Source organism: Gigantopelta aegis, chromosome 10 (assembly GCF_016097555.1).
Source record: "Gigantopelta aegis isolate Gae_Host chromosome 10, Gae_host_genome, whole genome shotgun sequence".
NCBI lineage: Eukaryota > Metazoa > Mollusca > Gastropoda > Neomphalida > Peltospiridae > Gigantopelta > Gigantopelta aegis.
This window is the reverse complement of record NC_054708.1, coordinates 89140342-89164231: the sequence shown is the minus strand read 5'-3', so window position 1 is coordinate 89164231 and position 23890 is coordinate 89140342. Positions and strand designations below refer to the sequence as shown.

General features: G+C 42.4%; 1 protein-coding gene across 3 annotated transcripts in view; it reads left to right on the top strand.

Annotated features, from left to right (window-relative positions):
* The window catches only part of LOC121383076 (polycystic kidney disease protein 1-like 2), a 307953-nt gene that overhangs the window by 185186 nt on the left and 98877 nt on the right, over nucleotides 1-23890 (top strand). For all 3 annotated transcript variants that reach the window (XR_005959252.1, XM_041512850.1, XM_041512851.1), the window contains exon 14: nucleotides 20165-20253. Coding sequence is in view for 2 of the 3 variants with exons in the window: in XM_041512850.1 (XP_041368784.1) it covers nucleotides 20165-20253 (89 nt within the window). In the remaining variant the exon portion in view is untranslated. The remainder of the gene's footprint in view (nucleotides 1-20164; nucleotides 20254-23890) is intronic.

The following is a 23890-nucleotide window of genomic DNA, read 5'->3' as shown; positions in this document are numbered from 1 at the left end:
TGTGATACATGGCACTGATGACACTTGTGATTATACATGGCACTGATGACACTTGTGATTATACATGGCACTGATGACACTTGTGATATACATGGCACTGATGACACTTGTGATTATACATGGCACTGATGACACTTGTGATATACATGGCACTGATTGACACACTTGTGATATACATGGCACTGATGCACTTGTGATGGCACTGATGACACTTGTGATTATACATGGCACTGATGACACATTGTGATTGTGATACATGGCACTGATGACACTTGTGATATACATGGCACTGATGACACTTGTGATTATACATGGCACTGACTGATTGCAGTTGTGATATACATGGCACTGATGACACTTGTGATTATACATGGCACTGATGACACTTGTGATATACATGGCACTGATGACACTTGTGATATACATGGCACTGATGACACTTGTGATATGATGACACACTTGTGATATACATGGCACTGATGACACTTGTGATATACATGGCACTGATGACACTTGTGATTATACATGGCACTGATGACACTTGTGATTATACATGGCACTGATGACACTTGTGATTATACATGGCACTGATGACACTTGTGATATACATGGCACTGATGACACTGATTACATGGCACTGATTGTGATATACATGGCACTGATGACACTTGTGATTATACATGGCACTGATGACACTTGTGATTATACATGGCACTGATTGCAGTTGTGATATACATGGCACTGATGACACTTGTGATTATACATGGCACTGATGACACTTGTGATTATACATGGCACTGATTGCACTGATGACACTTGTGATTATACATGGCACTGATGATATACATGGCACTTGTGATATACATGGCACTGATGACACTTGTGATTATACATGGCACTGATGACACTTGTGATGATATACATGGCACTGATGACACTTGTGATTATACATGGCACTGATGACACATTATACATGGCACTGATGACATTGTGATATACATGGCACTGATGACACTTGTGATTATACATGGCACTGATGACACTTGTGATTATACATGGCACTGATGTGTGATTATACATGGCACTGATGACACTTGTGATTATACATGGCACTGATGACACTTGTGATTATACATGGCACTGATGACACTTGTGATATACATGGCACTGATGACAGTTGTGATATACATGGCACTGATGACACTTGTGATTATACATGGCACTGATGACACTTGTGATTATACATGGCACTGATGACACTTGTGATTATACATGGCACTGATGACACATTGTGATTGTGATACATGGCACTGATGACACTTGTGATTATACATGGCACTGATTGCAGTTGTGATTATACATGGCACTGATGACACTTGTGATTATACATGGCACTGATGACACTTGTGATTATACATGGCACTGATGACACTTGTGATTATACATGGCACTGATTTGTGATATACATGGCACTTGTGATATACATGGCACTGATGACACTTGTGATATACATGGCACTGATGACACTTGTGATTATACATGGCACTGATGACACTTGTGATTATACATGGCACTGATGACACTTGTGATTATACATGGCACTGATGACACTTGTGATTATACATGGCACTGATGACACTTGTGATATACATGGCACTGATGACACTTGTGATTATACATGGCACTGATGACACTTGTGATTATACATGGCACTGATGACACTTGTGATATACATGGCACTGATGACACTTGTGATTATACATGGCACTGATGACAGTTGTGATATACATGGCACTGATGACACTTGTGATATACATGGCACTGATTGCAGTTGTGATATACATGGCACTGATGACACTTGTGATTATACATGGCACTGATGACACTTGTGATTATACATGGCACTGATGACACTTGTGATTATACATGGCACTGATGACACTTGTGATTATACATGGCACTGATTTGTGATATACATGGCACTGATGACACTGTGATTATACATGGCACTGATGACACTTGTGATTATACATGGCACTGATGACACTTGTGATTATACATGGCACTGATGACACTTGTGATATACATGGCACTGATGACACTTGTGATTATACATGGCACTGATGACACTTGTGATTATACATGGCACTGATTGCAGTTGTGATATACATGGCACTGATGACACTTGTGATTATACATGGCACTGATGACACTTGTGATATACATGGCACTGATGGCATGGCACTGATGACATGGCACTGATGTTGTGATATACATGGCACTGATTATACATGGCACTTGTGATTGTGATATACATGGCACTGATGACACTTGTGATATACATGGCACTGATGACACTTGTGATTATACATGGCACTGATGACACTTGTGATTATACATGGCACTGATGACACTTGTGATATACATGGCACTGATTGCAGTTGTGATTATACATGGCACTGATGACACTTGTGATTATACATGGCACTGATGACACTTGTGATTATACATGGCACTGATGACACTTGTGATATACATGGCACTGATGACACTTGTGATATACATGGCACTGATGACACTTGTGATTATACATGGCACTGATGACACTTGTGATTATACATGGCACTGATGACACTTGTGATTATACATGGCACTGATGACACTTGTGATATACATGGCACTGATGACACTTGTGATTATACATGGCACTGATGACACTTGTGATTATACATGGCACTGATTGTGACATGGCACTTGTGATTATACATGGCACTGATGACACTTGTGATTATACATGGCACTGATTGCAGTTGTGATATACATGGCACTGATGACACTTGTGATTATACATGGCACTGATGACACTTGTGATTATACATGGCACTGATGACACTTGTGATTATACATGGCACTGATGTTGTGATATACATGGCACTGATGACACTTGTGATTATACATGGCACTGATGACACTTGTGATATACATGGCACTGATGACACTTGTGATATACATGGCACTGATGACACTTGTGATATACATGGCACTGATTGCAGTTGTGATATACATGGCACTGATGACACTTGTGATTATACATGGCACTGATGACACTTGTGATTATACATGGCACTGATGACACTTGTGATATACATGGCACTGATGACACTTGTGATTATACATGGCACTGATGACACTTGTGATTATACATGGCACTGATGACACTTGTGATATACATGGCACTTGTGATATACATGGCACTGATGACACTTGTGATTATACATGGCACTGATGACACTTGTGATTATACATGGCACTGATGACACTTGTGATATACATGGCACTGATGACACTTGTGATATACATGGCACTGATGACACTTGTGATTATACATGGCACTGATGACACTTGTGATATACATGGCACTGATGGCATGGCACTGATGACACTTGTGATATACATGGCACTGATGACACTTGTGATATACATGGCACTGATGACACTTGTGATATACATGGCACTGATGACACTTGTGATTATACATGGCACTGATGATTGTGATATACATGGCACTGATGTGTGATTATACATGGCACTGATGACACTTGTGATTATACATGGCACTGATGACACTTGTGATATACATGGCACTGATGACACTTGTGATATACATGGCACTGATGACACTTGTGATTATACATGGCACTGATGACACTTGTGATATACATGGCACTGATGACACTTGTGATATACATGGCACTGATGACACTTGTGATGGCACTGATACATGGCACTGATGACACTTGTGATTATACATGGCACTGATGACACTTGTGATTATACATGGCACTGATGACACTTGTGATTATACATGGCACTGATGACACTTGTGATATACATGGCACTGATGACACTTGTGATTATACATGGCACTGATGACACTTGTGATTATACATGGCACTGATGACACTTGTGATATACATGGCACTGATGGCACACTGATGACACTTGTGATTATACATGGCACTGATGACACTTGTGATTATACATGGCACTGATGACACTTGTGATATACATGGCACTGATGACACTTGTGATGGCACTGATTGCATTGTGATATACATGGCACTGATGACACTTGTGATTATACATGGCACTGATGACACTTGTGATTATACATGGCACTGATGACACTTGTGATATACATGGCACTGATTGCAGTTGTGATATACATGGCACTGATGACACTTGTGATTATACATGGCACTGATGACACTTGTGATTATACATGGCACTGATGACACTTGTGATTATACATGGCACTGATGACACTTGTGATTATACATGGCACTGATTGCAGTTGTGATATACATGGCACTGATGACACTTGTGATTATACATGGCACTGATGACACTTGTGATTATACATGGCACTGATGACACTTGTGATTATACATGGCACTGATTGCAGTTGTGATATACATGGCACTGATGACACTTGTGATTATACATGGCACTGATGACACTTGTGATATACATGGCACTGATGACACTTGTGATTATACATGGCACTGATGACACTTGTGATTATACATGGCACTGATGACACTTGTGATATACATGGCACTGATTGCAGTTGTGATATACATGGCACTGATGACACTTGTGATTATACATGGCACTGATGACACTTGTGATTATACATGGCACTGATGACAGTTGTGATATATACATGGCACTGATGACATGACACTTGTGATTATACATGGCACTGATGACACTTGTGATTATACATGGCACTGATGACACTTGTGATATACATGGCACTGATTGCAGTTGTGATATACATGGCACTGATGACACTTGTGATTATACATGGCACTGATGACACTTGTGATATACATGGCACTGATTGCAGTTGTGATATACATGGCACTGATGACACTTGTGATTATACATGGCACTGATGACACTTGTGATATACATGGCACTGATGACACTTGTGATATACATGGCACTGATGACACTTGTGATTATACATGGCACTGATGACACTTGTGATATACATGGCACTGATGACACTTGTGATATACATGGCACTGATTGCAGTTGTGATATACATGGCACTGATGACACTTGTGATTATACATGGCACTGATGACACTGATGTGATGACACTTGTGATATACATGGCACTGATGACATGGCACTGATGACACTTGTGATTATACATGGCACTGATGACACTGTGATATACATGGCACTGTGATTGTGATATACATGGCACTGATGACACTTGTGATTATACATGGCACTGATGCACTTGTGATTACATGGCACTGATGACACTTGTGATTATACATGGCACTGATGACACTTGTGATTATACATGGCACTGATGACACTTGTGATTATACATGGCACTGATGACACTTGTGATTATACATGGCACTGATGACACTTGTGATTATACATGGCACTGATGGCACACTTGTGATTATACATGGCACTGATGACATTGTGATATACATGGCACTGATGACACTTGTGATTATACATGGCACTGATGACACTTGTGATTATACATGGCACTGATGACACTTGTGATTATACATGGCACTGATGACACTTGTGATTATACATGGCACTGATGACACTTGTGATTATACATGGCACTGATTGCAGTTGTGATTATACATGGCACTGATGACACTTGTGATTATACATGGCACTGATGACACTTGTGATTATACATGGCACTGATTGCAGTTGTGATTATACATTGACACTGATTATACATGGCACTGACTGATGACACTTGTGATTATACATGGCACTGATGACACTTGTGATTATACATGGCACTGATGACACTTGTGATTATACATGGCACTGATGACATGGCACTGATGACACTTGTGATTATACATGGCACTGATTGCAGTTGTGATATACATGGCACTGATGACACTTGTGATTATACATGGCACTGATGACACTTGTGATTATACATGGCACTGATGACAGTTGTGATTATACATGGCACTGATGACACTTGTGATTATACATGACACTGTGATGGCACTGATGACACTTGTGATTATACATGGCACTGATGCACTTGTGATATACATGGCACTGATGACACTTGTGATTATACATGGCACTGATGACACTTGTGATATACATGGCACTGATGACACTTGTGATTATACATGGCACTGATGACACTTGTGATATACATGGCACTGATGACACTTGTGATTATACATGGCACTGATGACACTTGTGATATACATGGCACTGATGACACTTGTGATTATACATGGCACTGATGACACTTGTGATATACATGGCACTGATGACACTTGTGATTATACATGGCACTGATGACACTTGTGATATACATGGCACTGATGACACTTGTGATTATACATGGCACTGATGACACTTGTGATATACATGGCACTGATGACACTTGTGATTATACATGGCACTGATGTGATGACACTTGTGATATACATGGCACTGATGACACTTGTGATATACATGGCACTGATGACACTTGTGATATACATGGCACTGATGACACTTGTGATATACATGGCACTGATGACACTTGTGATTATACATGGCACTGATGACACTTGTGATTATACATGGCACTGATGACACTGATGACACTTGTGCATTATACATTGACACTTGTGATACATGGCACTGATGACACTTGTGATTATACATGGCACTGATGACACTTGTGATTATACATGGCACTGATGACACTTGTGATATACATGGCACTGATGACACTTGTGATTATACATGGCACTGATGACACTTGTGATTATACATGGCACTGATGACACTTGTGATATACATGGCACTGATTGCAGTTGTGATATACATGGCACTGATGACACTTGTGATTATACATGGCACTGATGACACTTGTGATATACATGGCACTGATTGCAGTTGTGATATACATGGCACTGATGACACTTGTGATTATACATGGCACTGATGACACTTGTGATTATACATGGCACTGATGACACTTGTGATATACATGGCACTGATTGCAGTTGTGATATACATGGCACTGATGACACTTGTGATTATACATGGCACTGATGACACTTGTGATTATACATGGCACTGATGACACTTGTGATATACATGGCACTGATTGCAGTTGTGATATACATGGCACTGATGACACTTGTGATAGTCTTATTCAACTTACCGTACTAGCACAACAACAATGCTATACGACCCTGAGTTATAACCTCCACTGCAGAATTATCTCCCCTTGCCGGATGTATAACCTACACCCGCGCATGGGTAAACTGTATATCCTCATTTTTGATTCTGCAGTCCTCCATTGCAGTCGTGTTCGAGTTCTGTAGTAAAAATTTTGTCAAATTGTCAGATTGTTTATTAATTTGTAATTTTGTTTTACTCTGTCATATGAGGTCTTTTGGGTAATTTACACAGGGGGTTAATGTCTGACACGGCTTCCTCGGGCTCCAACCAGTTGGTTGTGTGGGCCGAGGGGGGTTGTCTTAAACGACTGCCCCAGTTTGATCAGCATTTGTTATGTCGGGCATGTCGTTCTTGTTGTTTTGAACGCCAGTGTCATATCTGTGTAAATTGGTCCCCCTCCACATGGGGGAAGGCTAAGAAGCTGTCAAAAGACGCCGAGCGAAAGAGGATGATTAGACGTGAACAGGACGGGTGGAGCACAGTGGCAACCTCTGGGGTCGTGCTCCATACCGATTTGCCGGCGGTCGGCAAGTCGGTGTCCAGTTCAAAGAGCTCGCAGACAAGTGGTAGGCGCAAGGGCGCCTTCTCGTCTGTTCGCCATCTTCATGGTGATACCAGTAAACCCGAAGCGCCGCTTGGCGCGGAGGGGGCACTGTTGCTCCCTGTTTCAGCTGAAGCAGGGAAGGTTTCTTCCAGGTCGGGCTCCGTTCGACCTGGGGATTTGCTTTTGCCTCCGTCGGTGGAGGCGGCGCCGGTTACGGTTGTAACGGGGGCGTCAGTCGGAGGGAGTGCAGTCGTGGCAGGAACGACTGTGTCTCTCAGTTCTGACTCCCATCTTGCTGATGGGGGTAGGGTTATCGGTCCTTCTGTGGAGGGGTCGATTAGCTCTAGAATGAAGTCGGCTTCGCGGCGCCGTTTGGCTGACCAGATTTCTGGTGCAGGGTTGGTCGTGGCGTCCGAGGGCGCCGTTTCGGCCAACGTGTCTTGCGGCGCTACTTCGGTGATCGAGCCACTTGGCGAAATCGCGAAGTCTTACAACGTTCTCTCGGTCACGGAGCCGGGTGGCGTTGTTTCGGGTGCGACGCCAGTAGGCGTCCCTTCTGTTGTTGGGGCGCCTGTACAGCGTTATCAACTTTTAGATCGTTCGCATGTGGCTACGTCAACTGGGTTGGCTAATCCACACGTGGTACGTTGGGTTCAGAATTCGGCGCAGGATTCGTACGTGTACGAATTTCCTGATGGTCCAGTTCAACCGACACCACCAGTCCCGTTGTCTGTTTCGGCAGGGATCAGGGAAACTGCAGCTTTCTTGGGTGCGCCTGTGTCTACACCGATGGTCAATCCGGACCTGTCAGATCGGGGTAGAGGTTTCAGGCGTTATCCCTCGACTGCGTGGGCGGAACCTTTCGTTCAGGGCCCTCAGGGGCGGACTCGGGGGGACTATGTTTCTCTTTTTGAGAATTTCATGGCCTGGCTAGGGGATACGCCTCCACCAGTCTCTCCACCGCCGGGGTTTCCAGCGAGACCGGGGTTGGACCAGTTTGCAGATTCGGCCGATCCGCATCGTCCTGCCCATGCAGTTTCGTTTCCATTACGGTCAGCGCATGGCGCGTCGTTTGAAAAAATTTCTTCTTCGGAAGACGATTTTCCCTCCGAATCAGTGTGTGGTTCGGGGGAAGGTTCGGCACCAGGTACGGTGCTTGATGAGATTCCCAACTTGGCCGATGGTACGCCAGACGGCGATTATGATTACCAGGCGGTTCTTGGTTTTGTACGGGAACAGGTCCGACTGGTATGCGCGGATGCAATTCCGTCAGAGGAGGCTGTTCAGTCTTACAAGGGTGTTTCGTTTGGAAACCGGCCTTTAGCGACGGATGCTCCGCGGCAGGATTTCGGCTTGCCGTTAGCGCACGAGGCGCATGAATCTCTTGCGGAGATTGATGCTTTGATTGTGGGTAGCGATCGTATTTTGGGGGCGGTGATGGAAGAGTTTCCGGCAGCGTTAGCTACTGGGAAACTGTTGTCTGCGGCGAAGGTTTTGTCCACGTCTTCGTATAAGACATTGGGAGCTACCTTCCTTTCACATCCAGCGGTCGTTTCCGCTAGGGTGAAGGCAGACTGCCACCCATCTCCTAATGTCAGTGTGCCACTCACGGATTTAGAGACTTTGGAGAGGTTATCTAAACTTCTTTTTCAAGTCAATAACCATTTAGGTACGTTCCTATTTGGGTTAGATAAAGCAGTCATGGGTCTTCCGCCGATGGCTAAGGGTTGTTTGTTGGCGGCTTCTAAAGCCTCTCATCACGTCGCTCAGCTTGCTGGGTGTGTTTTTGCCAACAGTCTACTTCTGCGTCGGGATCACTACCTGGCGGGACTGAGAGCGACGGGTGTGGTTAAAACCTACTTTCGTAGTCGCTCAGTAAGGGAAACCTTACTTTTTGGGACCAATTTTAACTTGGTCATGGACCAAGAAGCGGTGAAATTCGTCCCTGCTGCTCCGTCCCGAACTGCTCGTAAACGCCAGGCGGCGTCTACTTTTAAGCCTCCACCTGTTAAGAAATCGACTTTTCTTGACAGTTATCAGATCCCTGTGGTGTCTGATTCGGGCGTGCAGTCTGGTAATGCCCGTGGTTCATCGAAACAGGGACGTTTTCGGGGGAAGCCGGCACGTTTTCGTGATTCCGCTTGGGGCAAGGCGCCCAGGGGTGGGATGCGGCCGGGATGAGGGTGCGTGGACAATCGACATCTGCTTACGGAGGTTCCGTTAGCAGATCTTCCTGTGGGGGGCAGATTGCGCCATTTTGTTCAAAGTTGGTGCGAACTGCCAGATCTGGAACCATGAGTTTTGTCGGTTGTCCGCAACGGATACAGAATTCCGTTTTCTTCACCCCCTCCATTGACGTCCTCCCCCCGGTTACCTGCAGTACCGCATGTCGACAAACGAGTACTGGTGGAGAAGATGGTTGTCGAGTTTCTCGACAAGAAAGCCATCCAGGAGGTGGATTTGGGCACTCCGGGATTTTATTCCCATCTGTTCTTCGCCCAGAAGAAGAATGGCGAGTGGCGACCAATTCTAAACCTGAAGCCACTGAATTATTTCGTCGTTATTCCATCTATGAAGATGGAGACGGTTCAGTCTGTTCGCGCTTTGCTTCAGGTGGGGGAATGGGCGGCGTCCATCGATTTGAAGGACGCTTACCTGCATGTTCCAATCCATCGGGATTTTTGGAAGTACTTGCGGTTCCTCTACGATGGCAGAGCTTACAAGTTTCAAGTTCTACCATTCGGATTGGCCACAAGCCCTCACGTCTTTACTCGGGTAGTAAAGGCAGTGGTGGGGCGTGTACATCTGTTGGGTATACGGATGCACAATTACCTGGACGATTGGTTAATTCCGGCGGCTTCACAGACGGCATGTCTCGTGGGCGTGGAGTTCGTGATCGACATGATTCTCCGATTGGGGTTTATTCCCAATTGGGTCAAGTCGGAATTAGTACCAACGCAGGTTTTCACTTATCTCGGGGTGGTTTTCAACCTTGTGGAGGCGTCCGTTCTTCCAACGGATTCGCGACTTCACAATTTCAGGACGTTGGCGCAACGTCTTCTGGTGGAGCAAAGTGCGTCGGTGCGTACGCTCCATGTGTTGATAGGCCATCTCGAATCGCTGGCGGCGCTGAATGTGCGGTTCAGACGGTTCAAGAGACCGCTTCAATGGCATTTGTCCCGAGTGTGGGATGGTCTCAGCTGGGATTTGGTGATACCATTGGGGCCTTGGTTCATTCTTCCGATCCAAGAGTGTCTAGTGGACAAGTGTATGTCCCAGGCTGTTCCTTTACACCCACTTTCTCCAGAGTTGGTCCTGTTTACCGATGCTTCCCTCGAGGGGTTCGGTGCACACCTTTTGGATCAACATCTGTCAGGGGTGTGGACTCCTTCAGAGAGGAGTCGTCACATCAACCTGTTGGAGATGGAAGCAGTGCGTCGCGCTTGTCTCCATTTCAGGACTGTTATTCGACATCGTCAGATTTTGTTGAGGTCGGACAACACGTCAGTTGTTGCATACCTCAATCGGTGGGGAGGCACCAAATCCCTGTCATTGAGTCTTGCGGCTTTGGAGATTCTGGAATGGTGCGACGATTGGGGAGTGGTGTTATCGGCCAAACACATTCCTTCGTCCGTGAACGTCTTGGCGGACACTTTGAGTCGTCATTCCCCGGTTCAGACAGAGTGGATGTTGCACCGGACGGTGGCTTATCGAGTTCTTCAGTTGTGGGGGAGTCCTCAACTCGATATGTTTGCCACTCGCCTGAACAGTCAATTGCCAGTGTTTGTATCGCCGGTACCGGACCCACTGGCACTGGAGTACGATGCGTTGAGCATGGACTGGACGGGACTGGATTTTTACGCCTTTCTCCCTCCGGTTCTGCTTGGCAAGGTTCTGGCAAAGATCAGACAGCAACCTTGTCGTGTCACGCTCGTAGCCCCGAGTTGGGCAGCTCAAGCCTGGTTTCCTCCGCTCCTGTCACTTTTAGTGCAGGAGCCGGTGCGGTTGCCGTTGATACCCGATCTGCTTAGTCAGAGACTGCGTCGGACAGAGTGGCATCCGAAGCCGGAGGTTTTCCGACTTCACGCATGGCGGTTGTCGGGGTTTCCCTCCGAAACCGAGGCTTTTCTAAACGGGTTGCTGAGCTCGTCTCCTCGTCGAAGCGCCAGTCTACGGAGAGGGTCTACCAGTGTCACTGGCGCGGATCCCTTGTCGCCTACTGTTAATGATTTAGCTGAGTACTTTCTGGCTCTTGTCCAAGAAAGACAGCTGAAGGTTCAAACAGTGAGAAGTCACCGGTCGTCCATTTTCACTACTCTGAGGCAGTGTGGACGTCAAGATTTCTCAACGAATCTCGTGTTGCATGACTTGCTTAAGTCGTTGCAAAACACAGTTGAGAAGCCTTCCATTTTGCCAAAATGGAATGTTTTTCTGGTTCTGCATGCACTCAAAGGCAAGCCCTACGAGCCTTTGCAATTCACCAGTCTTCGTCATTTGACGTGGAAAACTTTGTTTCTGGTCTCACTAGCGGCTTGCCGTCGTATTAGTGAGATTCATGCTTTTTTGCATGATTTGGTGGATTACAATACGGACGGGTCAGTTACATTACGTACTGATCCTGTTTTCGTGGCTAAGAACCAGGTGCCAGGGGAAGAGTTTCCTCCGGCCATTATTCAGTGTTTATCTCGTACGCTTTCTGCGGATAATTCTGATAGACTTCTTTGTCCGGTGCGGGCTTTGAAATTCTATTTGGAGCGTACTAGAAATCTCCGGCAAAACACTAAGAGACTGTTTATCTCTTTCACACGCCAACCAGGAGACATTACGAAGAATGCTTTGTCGAGATGGATTGTTGCAACCATCAAACTGGCATATGAGAAGGCGGGTGATCATGTTCTGCGGAATTTCTCCGTTCGACCTCATGAGATTCGGCGATTTCTGCTTCCCTTAATTTCCTTGATTCTTTGGACATTTTCAAGGTCATGAGTGTGGGATTTTGGAAAGGTCGACACACGTTTGACTGGTTTTATTTCCGTGATATGGCTGTTGGTCCGGACGGAACTCGGCAGATTCAGTCAGTCATTGCAGGGCAGCAACTCATTTCGGTGTGCAGGGCCACGAGTAGGGGGTGACCCTTATTTCGTCCGGTCGCTAGCGGCAGTCTTTCTGGGAGATAGTTCTCCACCTCCTGTTTGGAGAGTGGGGTGGATGGTTGACTATCTGGGGCAGTCGAGTGTCGTTTACCATTACTTGGTGTGCGGGTTTCCTCACCTTGTTAACTTAGTTTACTTTTAATTGGGGTTGTAGTTCTTCAATTTAAAAGTCACTTTGACATTTTATACCTCGTATGATGTGGGTTGCTTTTTCACTGTATCATTACTTGAGACGAACACTACTGGTTGAATGGGTATGTCCTCCTTGTTTTCTTACCTCCTCCCTTTAATGTTAAATTCTCGTGCTTTAACGGTGTTATATCACGTCTGTTATAGCATTGTTGTTGTGCTAGTACGGTAAGTTGAATAAGACTATTAGAAAATTTGTTTCTAATTTTCATTATTATTCATACTTACCTAGTACTAGCACAACAACAACCGTTACCTCCCACCCGCCCCGAGAGAGGTCTTTTTTGATTCAGTCATTCTGGACTTTGAATTGATAACGAGGATATACGGTCTACCCATGCGCGGGTGTAGGTTATACATTCGGCAAGGGGAGATAATTCTGCAGTGGAGGTTATAACTCAGGGTCATATAGCATTGTTGTTATGCTAGTACTAGGTAAGTATGAATAATAATGAAAATTAGAAACAAATTTTCTAATTATACATGGCACTGATGACACTTGTGATTATACATGGCACTGATTGCAGTTGTGATATACATGGCACTGATGACACTTGTGATTATACATGGCACTGATTGCAGTTGTGATTATACATGGCACTGATGACACTTGTGATATACATGGCACTGATTGCAGTTGTGATATACATGGCACTGATGACACTTGTGATTATACATGGCACTGATGACAATCGTGATATACATGGCACTGATTGCAGTTGTGATATACATGGCACTGATGACACTTGTGATTATACATGGCACTGATTGCAGTTGTGATATACATGGCATTGATGACACTTGTGAATATACATGGCACTGATGACACTTGTGATATACATGGCACTGATTGCAGTTGTGATATACATGGCACTGATTGCAGTTGTGATTATACATGGCACTGATGACACTTGTGATTATACATGGCACTGATTGCAGTTGTGATTATACATGGCACTGATGACACTTGTGATTATACATGGCACTGATGACACTTGTGATATACATGGCACTGATGACACTTGTGATTATACATGGCACTGATGACACTTGTGATTATACATGGTACTGATGACACTTGTGATATACATGGCACTGATTGCAGTTGTGATATACATGGCACTGATTGCAGTTGTGATTATACATGGCACTGATGACACTTGTGATTATACATGGCACTGATGACACTTGTGATTATACATGGCACTGATGACACTTGTGATTATACATGGCACTGATGACACTTGTGATATACATGACACTGATGACACTTGTGATTATACATGGCACTGATTGCAGTTGTGATTATACATGGCACTGATGACACTTGTGATTATGCATGGCACTGATGACACTTGTGATATACATGGCACTGAAGACACTTGTGATTATACATGGCACTGATTGCAGTTGTGATATACATGGCACTGATGACACTTGTGATTATACATGGCACTGATGACACTTGTGATTATACATCTCACTGATGACAGTTGTCATAGTTGTGAAATACATGGCACTGATGACAGTTATCATAGTTCTGAATGTCTGAGCCCTATGTCACTATTGTTTTATAGATGAGGTCTAGGTTTTACAAACTCTGTGTCTGAGCCCTATGTCACTATTGTTTTAGAGATGAGGTCTAGGTTTTACAAACTCTTATGTCCCAGCCCTATGTCAGTATTGTTTTAGAGATGGGGTCTAGGTTTTACAAACTCAATGTCTGAGCCCTATATTTTGTAGATGAGGTCTAGGTTTTACTAACTCTGTGTCCGAGCCCTATGTCACTATTGTTTTATAGATGAGGTCTAGGTTTTACAAACTCTCTGTCTGAGCCCTATGTCACTATTGTTTTATAGATGAGGTCTAGGTTTTACAAACTCTATGTCTGAGCCCTATGTCACTATTGTTTTATAGATGAGGTCTAGGTTTTACAAACTCTATGTCTGAGCTCTATGTCACTATTGTTTTATAGATGAGGTCTAGGTTTTACAAACTCTATGTCTGAGCCCTATGTCACTATTGTTTTATAGATGTGGTTTAGGTTTTACAAACTCTATGTCTGAGCCCTATGTCACTATTGTTTTATAGATGAGGTCTAGGTTTTACAAACTCTCTGTCTGAGCCCTATGTCACTATTGTTTTATAGATGTGGTCTAGGTTTTACAAACTCTATGTCTGAGCCCTATGTCACTATTGTTTTATAGATGAGGTCTAGGTTTTACAAACTCTCTGTCTGAGCCCTATGTCACTATTGTTTTATAGATGTGGTCTAGGTTTTACAAACTCTCTGTCTGAGCCCTATGTCACTATTGTTTTATAGATGAGGTCTAGGTTTTACAAACTCTCTGTCTGAGCCCTATGTCACTATTGTTTTATAGATGAGGTCTAGGTTTTGCAAACTCTATGTCTGAGCCCTATGTCACTCTATGTCACTATTGTTTTATAGATGAGGTCTAGGTTTTACAAACTCTGTGTCTGAGCCCTATGTCACTATTGTTTTATAGATGAGGTCTAGGTTTTACAAACTCTGTGTCTGAGCCCTATGTCACTATTGTTTTATAGATGAGGTCTAGGTTTTACAAACTCTGTGTCTGAGCCCTATGTCACTATTGTTTTATAGATGAGGTCTAGGTTTTACAAACTCTGTGTCTGAGCCCTATGTCACTATTGTTTTATAGATGAGGTCTAGGTTTTACAAACTCTGTGTCTGAGCCCTATGTCACTATTGTTTTATAGATGAGGTCTAGGTTTTACAAACTCTCTGTCTGAGCCCTATGTCACTATTGTTTTATAGATGAGGTCTAGGTTTTACAAACTCTGTGTCTGAGCCCTATGTCACTATTGTTTTATAGATGAGGTCTAGGTTTTACAAACTCTGTGTCTGAGCCCTATGTCACTATTGTTTTATAGATGAGGTCTAGGTTTTGCAAACTCTGTGTCTGAGCCCTATGTCACTATTGTTTTATAGATGAGGTCTAGGTTTTACAAACTCTATGTCTGAGCCCTATGTCACTATTGTTTTATAGATGAGGTCTAGGTTTTACAAACTCTGTGTCTGAGCCCTATGTCACTATTGTTTTATAGATGAGGTCTAGGTTTTACAAACTCTGTGTCTGAGCCCTATGTCACTATTGTTTTATAGATGAGGTCTAGGTTTTACAAACTCTGTGTCTGAGCCCTATGTCACTATTGTTTTATAGATGAGGTCTAGGTTTTACAAACTCTCTGTCTGAGCCCTATGTCACTATTGTTTTATAGATGAGGTCTAGGTTTTACAAACTCTGTGTCTGAGCCCTATGTCACTATTGTTTTATAGATGAGGTCTAGGTTTTGCAAACTCTGTGTCTGAGCCCTATGTCACTATTGTTTTATAGATGAGGTCTAGGTTTTACAAACTCTCTGTCTGAGCCCTATGTCACTATTGTTTTATAGATGAGGTCTAGGTTTTACAAACTCTGTGTCTGAGCCCTATGTCACTATTGTTTTATAGATGAGGTCTAGGTTTTACAAACTCTGTGTCTGAGCCCTATGTCACTATTGTTTTATAGATGAGGTCTAGGTTTTACAAACTCTGTGTCTGAGCCCTATGTCACTATTGTTTTATAGATGAGGTCTAGGTTTTACAAACTCTGTGTCTGAGCCCTATGTCACTATTGTTTTATAGATGAGGTCTAGGTTTTACAAACTCTGTGTCTGAGCCCTATGTCACTATTGTTTTATAGATGTGGTCTAGGTTTTACAAACTCTGTGTCTGAGCCCTATGTCACTATTGTTTTATAGATGAGGTCTAGGTTTTACAAACTCTGTGTCTGAGCCCTATGTCACTATTGTTTTATAGATGAGGTCTAGGTTTTACAAACTCTCTGTCTGAGCCCTATGTCACTATTGTTTTATAGATGTGGTCTAGGTTTTACAAACTCTGTGTCTGAGCCCTATGTCACTATTGTTTTATAGATGTGGTCTAGGTTTTACAAACTCTATGTCTGAGCCCTATGTCACTATTGTTTTATAGATGAGGTCTAGGTTTTACAAACTCTGTGTCTGAGCCCTATGTCACTATTGTTTTATAGATGAGGTCTAGGTTTTACAAACTCTGTGTCTGAGCCCTATGTCACTATTGTTTTATAGATGAGGTCTAGGTTTTACAAACTCTGTGTCTGAGCCCTATGTCACTATTGTTTTATAGATGAGGTCTAGGTTTTACAAACTCTGTGTCTGAGCCCTATGTCACTATTGTTTTATAGATGAGGTCTAGGTTTTACAAACTCTGTGTCTGAGCCCTATGTCACTATTGTTTTATAGATGAGGTCTAGGTTTTGCAAACTCTGTGTCTGAGCCCTATGTCACTATTGTTTTATAGATGAGGTCTAGGTTTTACAAACTCTGTGTCTGAGCCCTATGTCACTATTGTTTTATAGATGAGGTCTAGGTTTTACATCTCTGACAGAGCCTCAGTTGCGCCAGCATCAACTTTTTCATTTAGCTCAACATGAAAGTTTTTGTTTTGCTCCATTTCTCACAAATCTATGAATGTTCAGCTCAATGCATGTCAAAACTATTTTTTTAAATTAAACTAATATTATTGATTTTTTAAAATCATATTTTCAAGTATAATTGAAAACAATATGCTATTATTTGCTTGTTTAAGTCCCTTCTTTCATGTTCTGTCGGTATCCAATGAAAATGCAAATGTGTATAACGAACTACTGCTATAACAAACTAATATTCCTGGTGCCTTTAATTTGTCATAAGAGTACTCGTCTGTATCTATATATACTGTCGAACACTATTGTGTCGAACTTGCTTGAGTCGATATATCGCTTGTGTTATATGACTGGCTGGTCCCGGCCAAAACATGTATTAACTATCATGTTTTTATCTCAGTTGAGTCGATATTATGTTTGTGTCAATATATTTTGGGGTCCCAATGTAGACTTTTATATGGAAAAATGTCTCTATGTGTCGATATTAATATTAATATTATGTATTAAAATAAATAAAATATTTTTAAAGGTAGATATGAATTGCACGATCAGAAGTCAGTGCTGTACCAGTATTGTAAGCATGTAACCAACCATCAAAAGAGTTGCCAACATTTGACTGTAAACACATGATTTGTACATAAGATTTGAACATGTAACCACTGTTACCGTTCACGTGTAAGATGAACAAATGGAATTATCTAAACCATACGTATCTAAACCTCTTTTGGATATAGGCACGTTAATAACGTTAAAGAAAGATTGATCTAAATCAAGATGGTTTTATTGAGCTTAAAAGAAAACATTAACAGACGACGATTGTTACAGAATGCAACTAGTCATGTGATTTGTGGCTTTGAAAAATTGTGGACTGGTAAAAGTAGGATTCATTTGTCTTGATAGGTTAACTAGTTGTTAATTGACAAAGAAGGCAGCGATGACAGTGTTTATTGAGTGACACCACTGTTTCCGCTACATGCTGACTTTCTTATGGCAACTGAGTCGAGAGGCATATGCACGAGTCAAGTGCTTTACTACCTATGTGACCATGTCAGATGACATCATTGTCAAACAGATGTTAACTGAGTCAAGAGGAATATGCACGAGTCAAGCACTTTACTACCTATGTGACCATGTCAGATGACATCATTGTCAAACAGATGTTAACTGCCTGTGGCCCTGTTGTATCTGAAGTTGATGCAAAGTCGATGTGTAAATGTTTTAGCTTTGATGTCACGAACCAATGAGCGACAAACATTATTCCTAGACTTATTCCTATGAATTAGGTGTGGAATGTTTTATTTGTTCTTCTACAAAACATTTGGTGTAACTGTAAAAAAAAAAGTTTGTTTTATTTAACGACGCCGCTAGAGCACATTGATTTTTTATCTTATCATCAGCTATTGGACGTCAAACATATGGTCATTCTGACACTGTTTTTAGAGGAAACCCGCTGTCGCCACATAGGCTACTCTTTTTACGACAGGTAGCAAGGGATCTTTTATTTGCGCTTCCCACAGGCAGGATAGCACAAGCCATGGCCTTTGTTGAACCAGTTATGGATCATTGGTCAGTGCAAGTGGTTTACACCTACCCATTGAGCCTTGCGGAGCACTCACTTAGGGTTTGGAGTCGGTATCTCGATTAAAAATCCCATGCCTCGACTGGGATCCGAACCCAGTACCTACCAGCCTGTAGACCGATGGCCTTGGTGTAACTGTGTTTTGTTATTATAACTTTCTTATAAATTCATGTCTGAAGATAAATTTAAATTGTTCTAACGTTTACAGTGATTTTAATTTCACAATATATTTTATAGAAATTTTAAAAGATTATTAACTTTGTTCAGAATGTGCACAGTGTTACAATAGATTGATTAATTTATTTTTCAAAGCATAAATTATTTTCAAAAATATATTTTTATATATAACTTTTTTACTTGTTACATATTTCAATTAATATTTGAGTCGATATTAGGTTAACTCAATATTTTTTTGTGGTCCCCATGATATCAACTTAATGGTGCTCCACTGCATATATATATATATATATGTATAGATATATAGATATATAGTAGTATTGATATAAAGTGCTCCTACTGGCAGTAGCTAGTGGGAATTTCCCTATTAGCTCACTTGGTAGAGCACTGGACTCTTGTACTGAGAGTTTGTGGTTCGAATCCTCTAAGTGGAGGTTGATTTTTCTGTTACATTTGGAGCCGACATAGGGACTGGGTGTGTTGTTAACACACGAATACAATTATAACTCAGTCAGGACCCATAACAGTTCAACTGCCCGTGGCCCACAGCTCCGGGACGTAGCTTCACTTGAGGGGGGAGTATGTAGTAGTGTTGGTATAACGTGCTCCTACTGGCAGTAGCTAGTGGGAATTTCCCTGTTAGCTCAGTTGGTAGAGCACTGGACTTTCATTCTTATGCTTATAGTTGGTAAGACATTTAATTTTGCAGACTTCTTGTCTTGATAGCTGTGATATACATCACTGATGAGATATGTGTATGTTTTATACACAGAACCTTGCTTTGACTGTGTCCATCAGACTGGCAGGTGCGTTAAAGGAGGTATCGACATGTCAACATATTTATGCCAGAAATATTGCCAAGTAAGAAGAAATTATATATAAAACTATTTGTAGTTAAGCCCAACATTACTGGTAAGGCCGACTTTGATCTACCACTTGTGGCGGGTGCGAGACAATCCAAACACTGAAGGAGCAAAACAATTCTTCTTTTTTAAATAGATACTTTATATACATACATGTATACATGTGTGTGTGTGTGTGTATATATATACATGTATGTGTGTGTGTGTATATGTATGTATATGTGTGTGTGTGTGTATGTATGTATATGTGTGTGTGTATATATATATATATATAGTGTGTGTGTGTGTGTGTGTGTGTGTGTGTGTGTGTGCGTATGTATATGTGTGTGTGTGTGTGTGTGTGTATATATATATATGTGTGTGTGTGTGTTTGTGTGTGTGTATGTGTATGTATGTATATATGTGTGTGTGTGTTTGTGTGTGTGTATGTGTATGTATATATATATATGTGTGTGTGTGTGTTTGTGTGTGTGTATGTGTATGTATGTATATGTGTGTGTGTGTGTGTGTGCGTATGTATGTGTGTGTGTGTGTGTGTGTATATATATATATGTGTGTGTGTGTGTTTGTGTGTGTGTATGTATGTATATGTGTGTGTGTGTATATGTATGTATATGTTTGTGTGTGTGTATGTATGTATATGTGTGTGTATATATATATATATATAGTGTGTGTGTGTGTGTGTGTATGTATGTATATGTGTGTGTGTGTGTGTGTGCGTATGTATATGTGTGTGTGTGTGTGTGTATGTATATATATATATGTGTGTGTGTGTTTGTGTGTGTGTGTATGTGTATGTATGTATATATGTGTGTGTATTTAGGTATCTCACCACTATTGATTATACATTGGTGACAGTACAATTATAAAGCCAAGCACTGACTAAATTATTAACAGTAGGTGCTATATACTACCTGACATGAAGAGAACAGCCTCTGTGACAGGATTTAAGCAAATAAAATTGATACTTCGACCACCTGCAATTTCAATTATCCACTCTCCTAAGCACATGGGCTAATGGAGGGGAGGCTACTCTCGTTAAATATATGTACCACAGGCATACCAAACAATGGTCTTGCTTGTAGCTAAGCAGATATGCATCTGTCAGTGTGATATGCCAAAATCAAGAGGCAATGTTACCCTTCCAATATTCCATAATCATCCTGTCAAGTCTCTTCAGACACCAACATAATAAAATAAAGAAAAGAAGTACTCTTTTTCATAGAACTAAATTCATCGGCTACACGTCGCTCATTGGCTGAAATAGCGGTGTGATCCCTGTTTGTGTGCATGTATGTGTGTGTGTGTGTATTTATATGTGTGTGTATGTATATATATGTGTGTGTGTGTATGTATATATGTGTGTGTATGTATATACATGTATGTGTGTGTATGTATATGAAATACTATATGTACAAATCGGAAGTTTCTTTTTTTGTTCAGTATATATATAAAGAATCCATGGTGAAAACAATCTACTGGTAAGTCACAATATGATGAAATTGAGATTTCCCCCACTATCTTAATGTGTTGACATTAGTTTAATTGTGGATTTGTGAAACTGGTTGAGTTGTTATGTTGTTCTTCCAGTAAGACACTTCAGTCTGCTAGCCTCCATTATAGTCACGGTCATGACCCAACTGAAAAAACAACAAGTTTTTCTGTTTAATAACAGCAACAAAACCATTATATATGTGTGTGTATGACACAATAACATCATCCCACAGCAGTACAGCATGCAGTGTAATTTACGAGCATTCAATGTGAACACATTCAAGCAGCATCAACCTTTAAAATCTATATTTCTCTAAAACTAAAATCTTACTTTGATAGTTTTTCATGTGGACTCATATTGTCTATGTGTGTCTCTCTCTGCGTGTCTCTGCGTGTGTGTGTGTGTGTGTGTGTGTGTGTGTGTGTGTGTGTGTTTGTGTGTGTTTGTAATACATACACAGGGAACATTTTGTTTTCAAAATCTTGATTAGCGATGCATTTAGTCAACTGAAAATTTATCTGTTTAATGTTTTTAATTATGCAGTGATCGATATCTGAAACTTGTGTAGTGAATGAAGTGTTCCCTGATATATATCTTTTTCAGTGTATATTATATTTATATTCCAAAACTTATGACGGTAAACATTCGTTAGACTGAGGAACCCTAACCATAACCCTGAGGGAACATAGAGCTGAGGAACCATAACCCTGAGGGAACATAGAGCTGAGGAACCCTAACCCTGAGGGAACATAGAGCTGAGGGACCCTAACCCTAACCCTGAGGGAACATAGAGCTGAGGGACCCTAACCCTAACCCTGAGGGAACATAGAACTGAGGGACCCTAACTCTAACCATGAGGGAACATAAAGCGAGGAACCCTATCCCTGAGGGAACATAGAGCGAGGAACCCTATCCTTGAGGGAACATAGAGTTGAGGAACCCTAACCCTAACCCTAGGAACCCTATCCCTGAGGCAACATAGAGCTGAGGGACCCTAACCCTAACCCTGAGGGAACATAGAGCTGAGGAACCCTATCCCTGAGGGAACATAGAGTTGAGGAACCCTAACCCTAGGAACCCTATCCCTAAGGCAACATAGAGGTGAGGAACCCTAAACATGAGAGAACATAGAGCTAAGGAACCCTATCCCTGAGGGAACATAGAGCTGAGGAACCCTAACCCTGAGGGAATGCAGAGCTGAGGAACCCTAACCCTGAGGGAACATAGAGCTGAGGAACCCTAACCCTGAGGGAATGCAGAGCTGAGGAACTCTAACCCTGAGGGAACATAGAGCTGAGGAACCCTAACCCTGAGGGAATGCAGAGCTGAGGAACTCTAACCCTGAGGGAACATAGAGCTGAGGAACCCTAACCCTGAGGGAATGCAGAGCTGAGGAACCCTAACCCTGAGGGAACATAGAGCTGAGGAACCCTAACCCTGAGGGAATGCAGAGCTGAGGAACTCTAACCCTGAGGGAACATAGAGCTGAGGAACCCTAACCCTGAGGGAATGCAGAGCTGAGGAACTCTAACCCTGAGGGAACATAGAGCTGAGGAACCCTAACCCTGAGGGAATGCAGAGCTGAGGAACTCTAACCCTGAGGGAACATAGAGCTGAGGAACTCTAACCCTAAGGGAACATAGAGCTGAGGAACTCTAACCTTGAGGGAACATAGTGCTGAGGGAACATAGAGCTGAGGAACCCTAACCTTGAGGGAACATAGTGCTGAGGGAACATAGAGCTGAGGAACCCTAACCCTGAGGGAACATAGTGCTGAGGGAACATAGAGCTGAGGAACCCTAACCTTGAGGGAACATAGTGCTGAGGGAACATAGAGCTGAGGAACCCTAACCCTGAGGGAACAAAGAGCTGAGGAACCCTAACCCTGAGGGAACATAGAGCTGAGGGACCTTAACCCTGAGGGAACATAGAGCTGAGGAACCTTAACCCTAACCCTTTGGGAACATAGAGCTGAGAGACCCTAACCCTGAGGGAACATAGAGCTGAGGGACCCTAACCTTAAAAACGTGGTCACATTGTTAAGGATCATCTGGCCGGATCCACGATGGATGAAAACCACACGGATGACCCCGGATAGTGGTCTATCCGCAGTCCCCCACGGATGCACCACAGTTTAACT